This window comes from Calypte anna, chromosome 27, assembly GCF_003957555.1.
Source record: "Calypte anna isolate BGI_N300 chromosome 27, bCalAnn1_v1.p, whole genome shotgun sequence".
NCBI classification, from domain to species: Eukaryota; Metazoa; Chordata; class Aves; order Apodiformes; family Trochilidae; genus Calypte; species Calypte anna.
The window spans coordinates 2,360,673-2,375,448 of record NC_044272.1 but is presented as its reverse complement, the minus strand read 5'-3'; the positions used below and the strand labels follow the sequence as shown (position 1 = coordinate 2,375,448).

The 14,776-nt window shown below is 44.4% G+C and overlaps 1 protein-coding gene across 1 annotated transcript in view; it reads left to right on the top strand.

Annotated features, from left to right (window-relative positions):
- TANC2 (tetratricopeptide repeat, ankyrin repeat and coiled-coil containing 2) overlaps nucleotides 1–14,776 on the top strand; it is a 162,303-nt gene that overhangs the window by 122,328 nt on the left and 25,199 nt on the right. The window contains exon 14 of the mRNA XM_030466043.1: nucleotides 10,749–10,857. Coding sequence (XP_030321903.1) covers nucleotides 10,749–10,857 — 109 coding nt within the window. The remainder of the gene's footprint in view (nucleotides 1–10,748; nucleotides 10,858–14,776) is intronic.

Sequence of the window (14,776 nt, the reverse complement as noted above, 5' to 3'; positions counted from 1 at the left end):
CAGGGAGCAGAATTTAATCATGGATAAGATTTATATTCTCTAAACCCAATGATGACTATGAACAATGTTATCTTTGTTTCTGCTGAAGGGGGGAAGCAGGCACTCTTGACTGTAATTCTAGTAGTTTATCCACATAAGCTTTGTTCCATTTGGCCTGCCCATTTCTTCAAATAAGATTATAAAAAACAGGGAAATGCTTGGATTCAAGGCTGTCTCAGAGTCTGAAGAAAAGATGATGGTATCTGCTGGAACCACAGAGCCACCTGTCAGATTACAGCAGCTGTTAGTGGTGTCAGAGTCATTTACCATTTTAAATTTAGTGGTAAACAAGCTGCAGCAGAAAAATACTCCATCACTCCTCCCCAACAGAGATCTCCTCTGGTTTAGTAGGTTCTGCACCATCATCCTGTCGGGCTGACCCTTCATGAAGCATCTCCCCACTGCAGGTGTCTTTATATCCATCAATGTTCCTTCTTTAATACCCTTCCTAGGGGAGGGTCATCCAGAGCTTGTCACTACAAGGTGCTTCTCAACCCCTGTGTGATGCTTTCACCCACAGAGCTCAGAGCTCTCTCCCAGTTGCTCCCACTGGGTACTACTGGTTTTGGCTGGCCCCTGTGGTTGTGGCTGGTCTGGCTGTGGGAGCTGTTGCCTGCCAGGCAGCCAGAGGCCTGGCAATGAGCAGTAATCACAAAACACTCACTGGAGTGAGGTCCCCAGGGAAAAATCACTGCTCTCCTACAGTAATGAAAAGGAAGGTGCAGGATGCTGCCGTGGGGTGGGAAGACACCCATGTGGGTTGGGTGCTGGGTAGCAATGCACACGGGTGGGTGATGTGAGGGCTTTGGACTTCTGGGTCCAGAAATGCTCCTCTTCCTTCTCACAGCAATGGGTAAAGGCATTTCCAGTACCAAATTCAGAGTGAAACTCAAAACATGCTGCATTTTGGGTGGTTTCACACTGAAAGCAGGCGTGCAGCCTCGTGGGATTTTAGCACAAAGGCACAGATCAGCTCTGGCTTGCTTGGAAATGTGGTAGATCCCTGCTCTGAGGGCTCAGCTTTGGTGCTGCCTTTCATGAGCATCTCCAGAGCATTACAGGAGACTTTCAGGCAGGGATTCACCCCCTGGGTGCCATTTCACATCATAAATTGATGGTGACTTAAAGGCGTGGGGGAGCTCTTTGCAGGTAGGGGATCCCTCTGGGGCCCCACTTGGCTCCTTGCCTCTGGTGAACAAGAAGTTGGAATGGATGTAAGAGCTCTTCCTGCCTTGAGTGTGAGTCCATACATACTGGAGGACTAATAAATATCTCTAATGTTTAACATGCACTAATTGCATTACCCTCTGATGGTAGATAATGAAGCAGGATACGTTTTGGTGATTAATAGACTGAACCCCCTGAGATTCAGCTATTACACTCCTCAAAATCCTCCTGTCCAGCTCTTGGGGAAGAGCTAATATTGAGATGTTGAGCTCAGAGCGTGGTAAACCCTTGGTGACCATTAAGATCAGTAATGATTTTTCATTTTATTTCTTCTACAAGAAGCACAGCTCGCTGCTGCCAGAGCTCGTAGAATCAGCCTAGGAAAATTTGCCTCTGTCTGGTTTGTTCCCAGCCAGTTTGATTTCTTTCTGCTCATTTGAGAATTGAGAAGACATGACAACTGTGGGGACTGCACCTGAAGTTCATTGTCCAGTGGTGCAGGCACAAACGTGAAGCTTGATGACCTTGCTGTGCTGATCTGTCAGCAACTGGGTTGCTGAGGCTGGTTTGGTTTTTTTTTCCCCTAGAAGAGCTTTGAAATGAAATGTGGTCTTGTGAAGCTGCTTTTAATTGACTTACCCTGACAGAATGTCCAGGTGTGAGGACATTACCAAGGAAATTGGGATAATGGGCCTTGTGCCCGTGGCACAGCTGCTGGGGTGATCTTGTCCTTAATGAGAGAGAATTCCCATGTTGTTGGAAAGGTGGCAAAGAGAGGAAAACCACAATATGCAGAAACAACCACATTTTTGTACAATTTAAAAGCCACAGCAGATCTCCATCCTCCAGTTTGCTGATGCAGCCCATTTTGATTCTCAGCCCTCCTCTTGGAATGCTCTTCATGCATTTGCTGTCCACAAGAAATTGGCATTGAAGGGGAATCCATCCCTGCAGGCTCCCCAAGAGGGGAACCCCCCCAGCACCTCCTTGTTTAATAACAAGGCACCAAAAAAGCATTTGTCAGAGCATTTAACCAGCATTGCAGTAATGACTTCCTCAGCCTGGCAGTGTAGCTCTATTAACCAAGTGTCTTGGTTGACAAATAACATAAAACATTTTAGAGAAAGCCCAAATCCTTTGTGACTGGTGCACAGAAAAAGTGCTTATTATTGTACAGTTGCTCCCACAGTTGTGTTTCTTATCCTCAGTTCTGCCAGAATGCTGTGCTGTTTTCTGCCTAAACTGAATCAGAAGCTTCCATGCAATTATATTCCTTGCTTTTTACAACATTAATAAAATGTTTTATCCTTCTGCTGCTGATGAAGGGACTGAGAGAGGGATCGAAGTGGAAGTGATTTGCTCTGGCAAGGAGAGCTGTGGGCAGATAGGGACCCCAGAAGTGAAATTACTCTCTCCAGTTTTAAGTATCAGCATCTGAGTTACTTGTCTAAACTTGCTCTATAGTCAGAGGAGAGAAATAAAAAGGATTCATTTCATCATGAGCTAAAAGGTCTAAAATAGGTCAGGTGGAGAGTTCCTGGGAAGCATCTCCTCCTCTCTCGAGGGAACCTCGGGGTGATGGGTTCCCCAGGAGACTTCTCCAGTATTGACAAAACAAAACTGGATGAGATGAATGTGTCCAGGCTGCTCTTCTAACCAATACATGGGGTTTGGGGATAGAGGCACAGATTTTTTTTTCTTGCACAGAAAAACTGAGGAAGGAAAAAGAGATTTTCTGCACTACTGCACTCGTGTGACCGCCTTGATTTGGGCTTTTGCTTCTCAGGGTGGCAGTGGACCAGCCAGTGCTGGGCATGCTGCTGGGGTGTCCCCTGTTGTCACCACTCAGTCTGGACTCTTTGCACTTCTCAGGCAGCTCCCCAGCATCTGAGGGACAACAGCAAAGTGAAGTTCTTCACCTCAAGTGCTTCACGTGATTTCTTAGATGGTATCCAACAATCAGGGATATCAGAAAAAAAAAACATAATCAGGGACAAGTTCTGGTGGTTGCATCACCAAGGTTGAGGGCATCTCATCTCTTCCCTTCTCTTCTACATCCCCAAATCTCCCTGTGCCCCAAGCCCCAGAGAGGGACACCCTGGGTGGGTGAGCATGCAGCAGCTGTGCAAAGAGAAGGCTGTTGCTGATCCAACAGGCTGAGTTGCCATGGTTTCTGGCAGAGCTGTCTTTTAGTACAATGCCATTTAGATATTTTGCATTTTTCTTTCTCCCTCAGGAGTCACGGTGCCAGGGGAGACTTGTCCTACACAAAATTAATGTTTTTTTTATCTTACTCAGCAAAATGATAGAGTGTATACATTATAGGGGAAAGAAAAAAAAAAAAAAGTGGGATTTTTTTTTTTTTCATCTTGGTGTAATGCTGAATCTGATTGACAGATGGCAATCCCTAGCCAAAAGATAATTCACTTCGAATGTTTGGAGGAAAAGAAGTTGTTGAAAGGCTATTTTTTAAAAATCCAGGGATTAAACAGCTTTAAAGGGGGGGGGGTGAGTCCTGGCATTGTACATCAGGTTCTTAAAAATTACCCAGTTAGCTTCTCTGTGTGATGTTCACTTTGTCATTATGGTGCATGGATTTGTTGAATTTCTTCCTCTTTTACATTACAACATTCTTAAAAGCTCTTAAAATACATTCTGGATTACTGTGACTGAGATGACCAAGTCTTCACCAAAACTCAGGCTGTGTCTTAAGTGTTGTCCCTGCAGGGATGGGTTTTCCTCAGTGAAGCAAAAGCGCCGTTTGAATTCAAGGTGAGGCAAAACAACAGCTTTGGGATTTCTTGGAATCCCTTCTATACTTCTGCAGAAAATTCAAAATACTGCAGTGCCTGAGAGCACCTTTTGAGGGTGGAATGACAGGGTTTTGAGGAGCAGTGGGCAGCCAGGGCAGCCCCAGCCCTTGGGGTGCAGCAGGGAGCCAAGCACTGCTGCTGCCACCACTGGGATTTTGTGTTTCTTTGCCATGAGAGTCACCTCTCCCAAGGTGTTGGTCATGGCTCCATGTGCCCTATCTCCTACTTCTACAAGTGTTGTAGCTCATGCTGGGCTTTCCTGCATGCCCCCAGGTCCATGCCAGCACTTGGTGCCTCAGCAGAACCAGGAAGGATGTGTTGTGCTTTGTCACTTTGACATCTCCAGCTTTGGGCTGGATGCCACATGTCACCAAAATACATGAGGTCAGGGTTTTTTTGTCATGCCCAGCCTGCTCTCCAGTTGTCTGCAGTTGTGCAAGACCTGGGCTGGGTCACTGTAATTAATTCCCACCTCACTGTGGGATCTGGTGTTTGGAGACCATCTCTAGAGCTCTGGTTTTGGCAGAGCGTGGCTGGAGCTGTGCCTTACCCATGTCTTGGGGCAGGGCTTCCTCTCTACCCATAGCATGACAGGATAATGTTTCTTTCTCTTTTCATTTACTTCTCAAGCAGACCCTAGTGAGTGCCATATTTTTGCATGCTGAAGATGAATCCATCATCATGTCCTCCAGTGAATCAGAGGGGCAAACACAATCTGTTCCCCAAGCAGCAGAGACCTGCTGGAGCGCTGACTCAGAGAATCCAACTCAGGCTTCCCATATGACTTCCAGAATAAAGTTTGCTGTTTCCATGACTTGCAACTTAAGTACATTTTGAAATATGAAAAGAATGGGGAGTACCTCAACAAAATGAACACAGGAAGCTTATTTTATGCATCCACATCACCAGCAGCTCTGGATGTTAACTCTGATCTCATGCAGAAACACAGAGCTCCAAAATAAATCATTAAAACCACAGGCAGCAAATTGAGCAGCTCTGATGGGGACTTCTCTGAGCATCAGAAACAAATACTTGTGTAAAAGCAGGCTCAGGACAGTGTGCACACAGATGAGAAGGGAACTTGAACTCCATGTGGTGGCTTTGTGGCAAGAGAAGCAAGGAGGTGCCTTAGCTGCAGGTTTTGCCTCTGAAATTTGGGCAGGGCTGAAGCTGCAGTAACAGGAGGGGAGAGGAGAAATGGGAGACATGACAAATCATGACAGATGAGATGGAGAACAGATGTGGTTGCTACCATCAGAAAGGACTTGAGCAGAGCAGCTTGTTTTAACTGGCTCATTAGCTGTGCAGCCAAAGCGTTGGGATGCAGAGGGGGGGTGAATATATTTAGTGTCTGGAGTTACTGTCCTCATAAAATCTTTTTCTTTTCTTCTGGACAGTAAACTTGTGTATGCTGTGCCCTTTTCACTCCTAAACAGAAGCAAATATTCATGGAATAATCCATTCTGTGGCACTGAGCCACCAGGAGCAGAGCAGTGGAGTTAATTGGAGGCAGTATTGGTGCTGACCAGAGAAAGAAATGTTCCTTAATTTCCTCCTGCTTTGCCAATCCTCAAGTTTTTAAGACCTGGTTAAGCAGCTAAGGCATCTTCCAGCAGTTCAGGAGAGAGCAGCCCTGACTTTGTTCTGTTTTGCTTCATATGTGGTCACTTATTCCTGGTCAGAGTGTCAGTAAAACACTTCCAGATCACATTTCCCATGCTGCTCCAACCCCCTGTATTTTAGATTTTTAATTCTATTGCATCAGGTTGAACATGAGCAGACACTGGATCACCTGTGGGTCTGTAGAGAGCTCCTCTGTAAATTGGAGAGCTGACTGAGAGCTGTTGGTACTCATTTTACCCATCCAACATATTTATTAAATATGCCAGCAGTCTTTTCACACTGCTCTTGCACAACCCTGCTTTTCTCTGAATATAAAGTAATCTGTTCTTGGCAACCAGCAGATTTTCTGCAAAGCTTTATGAACTGAACAGAGACAAGGGAATTGCATCTTTTACTCTCTGAATCTGAGGTTTTAAATCGCATTAAGTCAGGGCCTGTAAGCATATGGAAATGCTTCTTTTTTTCCTCTTCTTTATCCTTCTTTTTTTTGTTCTGTATTTTTCAGTCATTGTATCTTTTGTTACCCTAAATCTGAAGGGGCCACTGGAGTTGTCTGGTTTTCCTCTTTGCTGCATCTCAGGGCAGTTCCCAGCACCCAAAATGCTGTTGTCTTGCATAGCATCAAGGTTCTCCAGGATCAGCTCCTGACATGGGTGCAGCTCTGTTATCCCAGATAAGCTCCAGACAGGCTCTTTCTCTGTGATAGCCAAGTTTGTGACATAATCTGAGGCATGCACTCCCCACCCTTGATAAAATAAATATCCTTGGTACAATATGGGTGCAGCATGGATATGGAATTTTTAATAGCCAGCCTTGAGAAATAACAAGTCCACAGTGCCTGGGCAGCAGTGCAAACCAGCAGTGATCAGTCTGGCACTTCCCTCTGGGGGAAATGACATCAGGTGTGACACATCATGATCAGATGGCTTGCTAAGAGTCCTGCTGCAATGAAACCAGGTGCTGGGATGGTTGTGGCTCCTGGATGTTTTGATGCTTGGGTTGAGCCTTCTCAAGGCTGGATGTGGTTTGCAGGTCTAACCCATGACTCCATTGGTGCATGGGCTGAACCTTATCATCTGTACTATAAAAAAGAAAGCTTAGATAATCTTGTCTGGCTCCTTTGGCCTGTGAATCCCATGGGCTTTGCTCAGAATGATGGACTTCAAGTTTACAGCTGGGGCCATTCAGTGTTGCTCTGGGTCAGTGCAAATCAGTCAACTCTTGGGTGAAGAAGACAAACAGCAGCCATGCTGGCAGGGGGGTCTTGTCACTTCCTGGGAGTGTGTCTGTGGTTTCCTACAGCAGCTGGAATTGGCAGGACACCACGGCTGTGTCCTTGTTTTTTTCTAGGCAGGGTGATGGTTTTGGATCCCCACCTTTTTCTTGCTCCAGTGAGATGTGACCTGAGGTGTAGAAAGATTTTTTCCTGGCTTTGAACTTTCCTGTCCCAGTGAGCTCAGCAAATTAATCCAGTGTTTAATTCTCTAGGAAAGAATGTCACGTGCTTAAGAGCCTTTTCTGTTTCCTTTGAGTTTCTTGAGTTTCCTTGTATAATGTTAATTCCTTCCAAGTTAATTCACAATTATAACATCAGAGGGAAATGATGTTACAAAAATCAATAGATCAATTTGGGTGATTAAATGATCCTTCAAGAGGGGCTCACAGAGCTGAGCTTGGCCTTTTCTGCAGCCTGGATGGATCCTTCTGAAAGCAAAAGAGACTCCAGGCTTTGTCAGAGCAGGCAATGAAGTTATCAAATTGCACTCTGCAGAGCTGAGGAGAGAATGAATTCACATCTCTTGGCAGATCAGATGTACCAGGCTCTGGATTCTGGAATGGTTTCATGGGATTAGCTGGCAGAAAGGAGCTGTGGATGTAAATCAGGGAATTTGGACTTCAGTAGGGTCAGGAGTAGGGCTGATTCTCAGGTTTTTGCCTGTCTTTTGCTCTGGTAATGCCAATGCCTCAACACTAAAGCAATTTTACATCCTTTTAGGTGTTTTACTTTGCCTGAAGGATAGGAGAATACAGATTAAGCACAATCTGAGAGCGTTCATTATTTTCTTTAGTGTTTTCCTGTGCTCCATCACATCTCTTTGGTCACACTGGTGTTTTGTTCCTGACACTTTTTCCCCTTCCATCTGTGGCACAGGGGACAAGGGCACAACGAGGGATGTGCTTGAGGCACCAACTCCCCTTGTCCTGCACCCAGAGCCATTACATGCCTCAGCTTTGGGTGACAAAGGGAGCAGATGTGTGGGGACCACTGCTGACCCAGCATCTCCCCTTGTGCCCACTTTCACTTAGCTCCCCCTTACAGCTGCTGTGGGTGCTGGTTTGTGCTGGGCAGGGGCTTGGGAGGATGAAATGAAGCTTATTTTTATGTCTTTGTATCTACATGTACATGCACATCCCCACAGGCACCCTGGGCCCTTACAGCAGCTGACAAAGGCTGCTGGAGCTGAGCTGGCAGCACTATTAATTTTTCACAAAAAAGAAGGCTTACATTAAAAATAGGAAAAAAAAATAAAATCTCTGATAATACAGTCTGCAGTGGTGAAATTCAAAGCAAATCATTTCACTGGGCTCTTGGATGTAGGAATCATTACTGCCATCCTCAGCTGTGTTTAAAAAAAAAAAAAAAAAAAAAAAAAAAAAGAGAAAAGAAAAAAAAAAAAAGCCTGTGCTGCTGGAGCCTGGTTTAGCTTGCAGTTAATGTTGACAGAACAAGTGATGGCAAGTATTTATCAACAAGCCCAAAGCCAAGGTCTGGGGAATATTGCAGAGGTAATGCATTACTCATGAATACTGTACTTTATTCTGGAATAGTTCATACATGTCTTCTTTGGAGCAGCCAAAGTCATGCATAGAATTAAATTTAGATAAATACCCTCCCAGCTGCTGCTGGAAAGCAGTTCAGGAGCTAACAGAGAAAGCTGGGCCTGTGTGGCAGGCAGGAGCTGCATTTCATCACTGCCTGCCAAGGAAAGGCACGTTCCATGGGTCTGGATCTTAAATTCATGCTTAGGATTGGTACAATTTGAGGAAAGCTGAGGAGGGACCTTATATAAGGGTATGGAGTAAAAGGACAAGGAGAAATGGCTTTAAACTGGCAGAGGGGAGATTCAAGTTAAACACTGGGAAGAAATTCTTTGGGGTGAGGGTGCTGAGCCCCTGGTTGCCCCCAGAAGCTGTGGCTGCCCCATCCCTGGCAGTGCTGAAGGTTGGAGCACCCTGGGCTGGTGGGAGGTGTTTTTAAAGGTGACCTCTAAGGTCCCTTCCAACCCAAACCAGTCTGGGATACAGTGATAGTTCCAGCTCCATTCAGAGCCTTCCCAAACATTTTCCAAGGGTTTTCCATCAACAATCAGAGAAGTGGCATGACTTGTGTGACATGACAAATAGAGGGGTGGCAGCCATGGTTCTTGGCCCACCAGCCTGATGGCACCCAATGAACTTGGATCACCAGCTTTTTGGTGGAGGTAAATGCTCCTCCCCAACATGTCAGCTCAGCCTCGTGCAGCTGAGATGCACTGAGTGGATTGATTATAGGTTTTCATCATCTGGCTGAACATGGGGACTGATAAAATCCAGTGATTGCTGCCCTCCTTGACTTGCAGCTGTACCCAGCACCACTCAGACTGTGTTTCAGAGTCAGTTATTCCCTTCTGATCTGTTTCTCCTTTCCAGGAGCCTTTCTGGAGGTTAATCAGTGTAATGAGCATTTGACTGTCTCCTTTAAAAGGAGTGACTTCATGTTCTCCTCCCACTCCAGGAATGGGGAACAAAGAGGGAAGAGAGAAAAGGAGGAAAGGCAAAAATCTGGAGATAACTTGAGGTGCTACAACCACTTCCAAGGCCCATCTGTTTCCCCAGCTTTTTACATCTTGTCCCTTCTGGTGGTGCTAATGTGGAGAATTCTCCCAGCACAGCCCTGTGCAAATCAGTGGCACTGCCCTTTGCACCAGGCATCCTGCTTGATGAAAAGCACTCAGCTGAGGCATCTGAGCTACATCTTGATGGGTTGAGTCACCATCTGGAAGAGCTGTGACTGGGACAGCAGAGCTATGGAATCCCTACGTGGGCATCTCACTGTGTGCCAGCCCAGGGTGTGGAGAGGAAACAAAACACACACACCAAAAAAAGGGATTTTTCAGGTTCTTTATCATTTTCATTCACTCCAAGTGTGAATGGTACCATCAGTCAATCAGGCAAGAGTTGCTGGTGACCCTTGAGTTGGTGGCAGTCCTAGGAATTTCACTGCATTTTGCAGAGAGGCACAAAGAGAATTACTGCCCAGTGAGAGTTTCTTTTATTACACAGAAATGGGATGTGGTGCCTTTTCACCTATCAAGACCTGGAGATCAAGTTCTGCCTTGTAAGCAGAAGGCATCTCATTGTCCACCCCACACATCCACATCCTACCAAGGGCTGGCAGAGCATCACTGGGCTCTGTGAGAAGGAATTTTGGGTCCAAAAGGAATTTTATTGGCAAGGCTTGGGGGGGATCTTGCCCAAGACCTGGCTGTGGTGTTGCAAGTCTTTCTCTTTTACTCCCAAGTTGATGTTAATGTGGAGGAATCATTCTCCCTGCATGCATATGTGCTGATAAATCCTCAATTTTGTGAAAACTGTCAGCTGCAATGTTTTCTTGCTGTCATTTTGGTGCTCTGGGAGATGATTTATTGATCACAGTGGTGTAGGACTGAGAGTTGGACCCAGAGGTTCTTCCCAACCATGATGATTCAATGAGGATTGGTGGTGTGCCTTCAGAGTAAGGTTCTCCTCTGCAAAATGACAATAAAAATGGCACTTTGTTTTTTGTAAGTTGTACTGTCAATGTTTCCAAATTCACATCTGCTCAGAGAAAATATATTGGGTTTGGGTTTGGTTTTTTTGCTGTCCCTCCAATGTTTGAGGTTTTTGGAGCTGTCAGTGATCACCAGTAAGAACGGATGCCTTTAGCTGGTGATTTACAAGTGAGAATTAGTCCAGCTCTGCTTCCCAGAACAAGTTTGGAGGCTTTGCAAGTGGCTAAATTGTTGTTAAAAGTTGTTCTGATGGTGTAACAAGCAAATGCTAACGTGTTCTCCCTTCTGATTTCAGGAGTGGCCACACATTACTTGCCTTCTGGTTTTCCCGTCAAGAAGGAAAATTAAATCGACAGCAAACTATTGAACTGGGACATCACATTCTCAAAGCACATATTTTTAAGGTAACAAAAATTAAAATTAAGAATTATGCCAACTTCATCCTCGTTATGGATAACCCAGCAGCGCTGAGTCTCTCCTTGTTTCAGGGTTGTTGTAAGAAGTGTGATTGCTTCAGGCTGCTGAAACGGGTAGAAAACTGGCAGTGGTGTAAAAGAAATCCTTGCAATTAAACCTTCCTTCTGACTGGAAATTCAGCATGTAACCTCCTTACCTAAAATTGGTCTTCTTCCAGGTTTCTTCTGATGGAAGCAAGTTCTTGTGACAAGAAATAAATCATTTAAAAGAAGGGGTTTTGAAGAAGCCAACCCAAGATGGTGTAGGTTGTTAAGGGGAAATTTTATGGTCATTATCATCCCTACAGAGACTTAGATAATTGGAAGGTAACCTGGGTGTGAAGATCAACATGACCCATAAACTTAAGTGACATTTTTGTGCCTCCTGGCCCACATACCAGATGATGGAAATGAGAGGGTGGATTTGTGAGATAAATTTCTTAAAGCTATTGGTAGCTGTGGGTGCTTAACACCAGGAAAAACGAGGCTGTGTTTTTAGCTGGACTATAAACGATTTTATAGACTCAATTTTAGTACTCCTGGGGTTTTTTAGAGCAAACAGGTATTTTCTGCCTTGTGGCAGTCCTGATGGATTTCTTTATGCAGTTCTGTGTGCCCAGCTCACCATCAGGTGCAGCAGCAAAGTCTCCTCATTTGGGAAAGTGATGGCTGGAGCCAAAGGAAGAAGCCCAGATGGTCACATTCTCCCATCAAGTCTCTAATTTTCAAATTCTGAGTTAGGTTCCCAAGACTGAATTCAGCAGTGAGTTTACAAGGCAGCTGCCTCAGAGATCTAAATCTGCTTCCAAATCTTCATTTCACATTTCCACAGCAGAACCAAATAATGGGGGTTTCAGGCTCTAAACAACTGCCAGTTTTCATTAGGTGGACAAGTTGCCTGTAGATTCCAGATTTAACTGAGCAGTATTTACAATAGGAGAAAATGCCAATTAACATATGAAATGTGTCAGTTGAGCCTTCTGGTTCTAATCACTCCCCAAAATCCTAGGGCTTGCAACACCATCTTCAGAACAGCACGTCTGAGGGACAGCTAAACATACCAGTGTGTTGTTTAGAAGTACTATGAAGTTTTGAAAGGCTTGAGATTAGCTGGATTAGAAACATTTTAAAACTGAAGGCTTTTGCTTTGCATTGAAAAGGTTTATTCCCATCTTTGTATTTAACAAGTGTTTACTGAGGGTTTGTGAGTGTTTGCTGAGTGAAACAATAACTGCATTAGGCTTTGAAGGAGATGTGGAGCTGGAATACTGCAGACCACATTTTAAGATCTTGAGTGTTCTCTTAAGGGAATATTTCTAAGAGTACACACAGGCTCCTTTCCCTGCTTTTGTTCCTAAACAGACAAGTTGGGTTTTTTATCCTTTTTATCCCTTTTCATTCTCTCTGGTCTTTTGCTGAAGCTGTTCCCCTTTTCTGCCAAGGAAGGAGTGTGGCAGGTCATCAGTTCAGGGTGTTTTTCCTGAAGGATTGTGTTTGAGCAGCCACAGCTTTCTGCAGACACAGAGGTTCTGGTTTGGAAGGGATTTGTGGAGGCCTCATGCCATTGTAATTCCAATTTTTTTTTACCCATCATGAAGCCAGGAGAAGAGCAGAGCTAAGGGAGTCCTGAGAGCTTGGGATAGGGACAAACTTTGATTAAACAGTTCAGAAAACTTACTTGTCCTTCCTCAATCCCCATTGGTTTGAATCCACCAAAACCTTATGTAAGGAAATGATGGGACATTTGGAATTTCAAGTTGTAAGAAATCAGTGATGTGCTGTCACAAGGTGATGGTCTGATGGGTGTAAAGAAACTTCTACACTTCACTGGATGCCTGAGATCTGCTGCTTTTCTTCTTTAAACACAAACATTCTCATTCAGTTTGTGTGTGGGGATGGAAGTACAGGGTTTTTTTGTCTTTTCAAGCAATTACCAGTTTTAACAGGAGCATATGGAAACCCAGCTTGAAATGAAAGGGCAGGAAAAGAAATGTGCAATAATGGTACAAGAAGACCCAAACTTCAGGCTGATGTTTTGCAGATCAGCCAAAGAGAAGTCTTCAATTTGATCTGAAATTAGTCAGCTGAAATGTTAGTAAACAAGAAATAAAAATCCCAGATTGAGGATGGAATGACAGTTCCAGGCACACTCACCTTGAAAGCTACAGGTATGTAAAGGTGTCTGATATTCCTTAAAGAACATCCTGATGAAAGTCTTCTGGTGAAGATCATATAGCCATATAGCAGAGGAAGCCCTAAGTCAGAAATCAGGGATGCTGACAGGCACATGCAGGGCTGCAGGCCAAAAAAAAAAGCAAGGCTGATGGAAAACTGGGGTTGTGTGGGGCTGGCAAAGTTGTTCCAGTGAAGGCTGGATGCTCAAGCCATGGCTTGCTCTGTGTTGGATGGTCCCAGCATAGTGGAAACCCCCACTGATATTTTGGTTTGACATTGGGTCAAGTCAGGATATTTTTTTTGCTGAGGGATTCAGCAAAATTCCTTCCAGTTCTTGGCAGAAAGGGGGAACAGAAAAGGAGATACAAGGTGTAAAATGAGAAATAGTGCAATTTTGTTTCAGTAGTTGAGTGATGATAGTGCTGAATGTATTTGTTCCTTAAAGGATAAATGTCATCTTTTATGTCTTGCACTAATAGCTAAATATGTGTGTTCTAAGGCAGCAGGGGAGAATTTTATAGCATATGTGATTATCTTCAGATGGCTATTGAGAAAATACAGACTCTTCCCCTTGGGCCTGATGGTGACTCAAACAGCTTATTTATGGGTTTTGATGGTATTATAACTATTTTTAAATTATTCAAACTGTTTATTATAAAATTGTTTTCCATTTTTCCAATTACATTGGACTGAGTTCAGTGAAATTTAACACTGACCTCTGATGTCCTGTCTTGGGTTGTTTCAAAAGCAGCATTTAATGGTGGCTGAAATCCCTGAGCTCTTTTTCTGCCTCTTAACACAAGCAGCTCTTTTTCTCTATTTAGCTCCCTGAATTTTGAAGGAAACAAGCATGTGGAGTTGTTATTTATAAAACCTTTTCTAATCTGTTGCTTCTTTTTATGGTAAAACCCTTTCAAATGACAAATCTGGTGATGGTTGGTGCGATGCTTCAGAACATCTTTCACACGTAGAGATTAGAGGGCTGCAGCCAAATCCAGCAGCAGGCTGAGGTGATGATTCCTCCACATTTTACTTTAGAAGAAGCAAATCCCACCTTTTTGCTCCTGATTTGCTTCCCACCACCCTACACCATCTCAGTCTGCCAGAAAGAAAGACCTAGACCCTGAAATGCTACCGAGAGAAGTGACCACCCAGCACAGAAATGGGGGTTTGTTATCAAATCAGATTTCAAGCTGGCTGGCTGGTTTCCATGGAAACAGCAGGCTTGGAGGAGAAATGAAGAGCAGAGCAGCACTGTTCTGGGCAGACCCACATCCCATCACAGAGCAAAGCATGGTGCCCACCATGCTAATCCCTTCCTCTGGGCTCCCGGCAAGGTGTTTGCTCCCATCTGGTGGCTCCAGAGAGGTTACTGCTCCTTCCATAACAGTTCTGTGCTTTGGCAATTAGTGTTGCTGGAAAACTATGTCAGATCTTATATATGTACCTCATGGCTTGGTCATGGACACCAGCTGGAAAGGTTGGGAGTTGGTCTGGTCTGAGATATGGGAATGGTTCTCTAGGCTGTGGTTGAGATTGCTTTAATTTCTCATCCTGTGAGCAGATCCTGTCCAGTTCAGCTGCCTGAGTAATAAGGAAGCTTTGTGAATCAGTTCAGCCAAAATAATGTGTATTTTATTAAAAAATAAAAAATAAAAAAAAAAGGAATCATGCTGTGCTCCTGCACGTGACA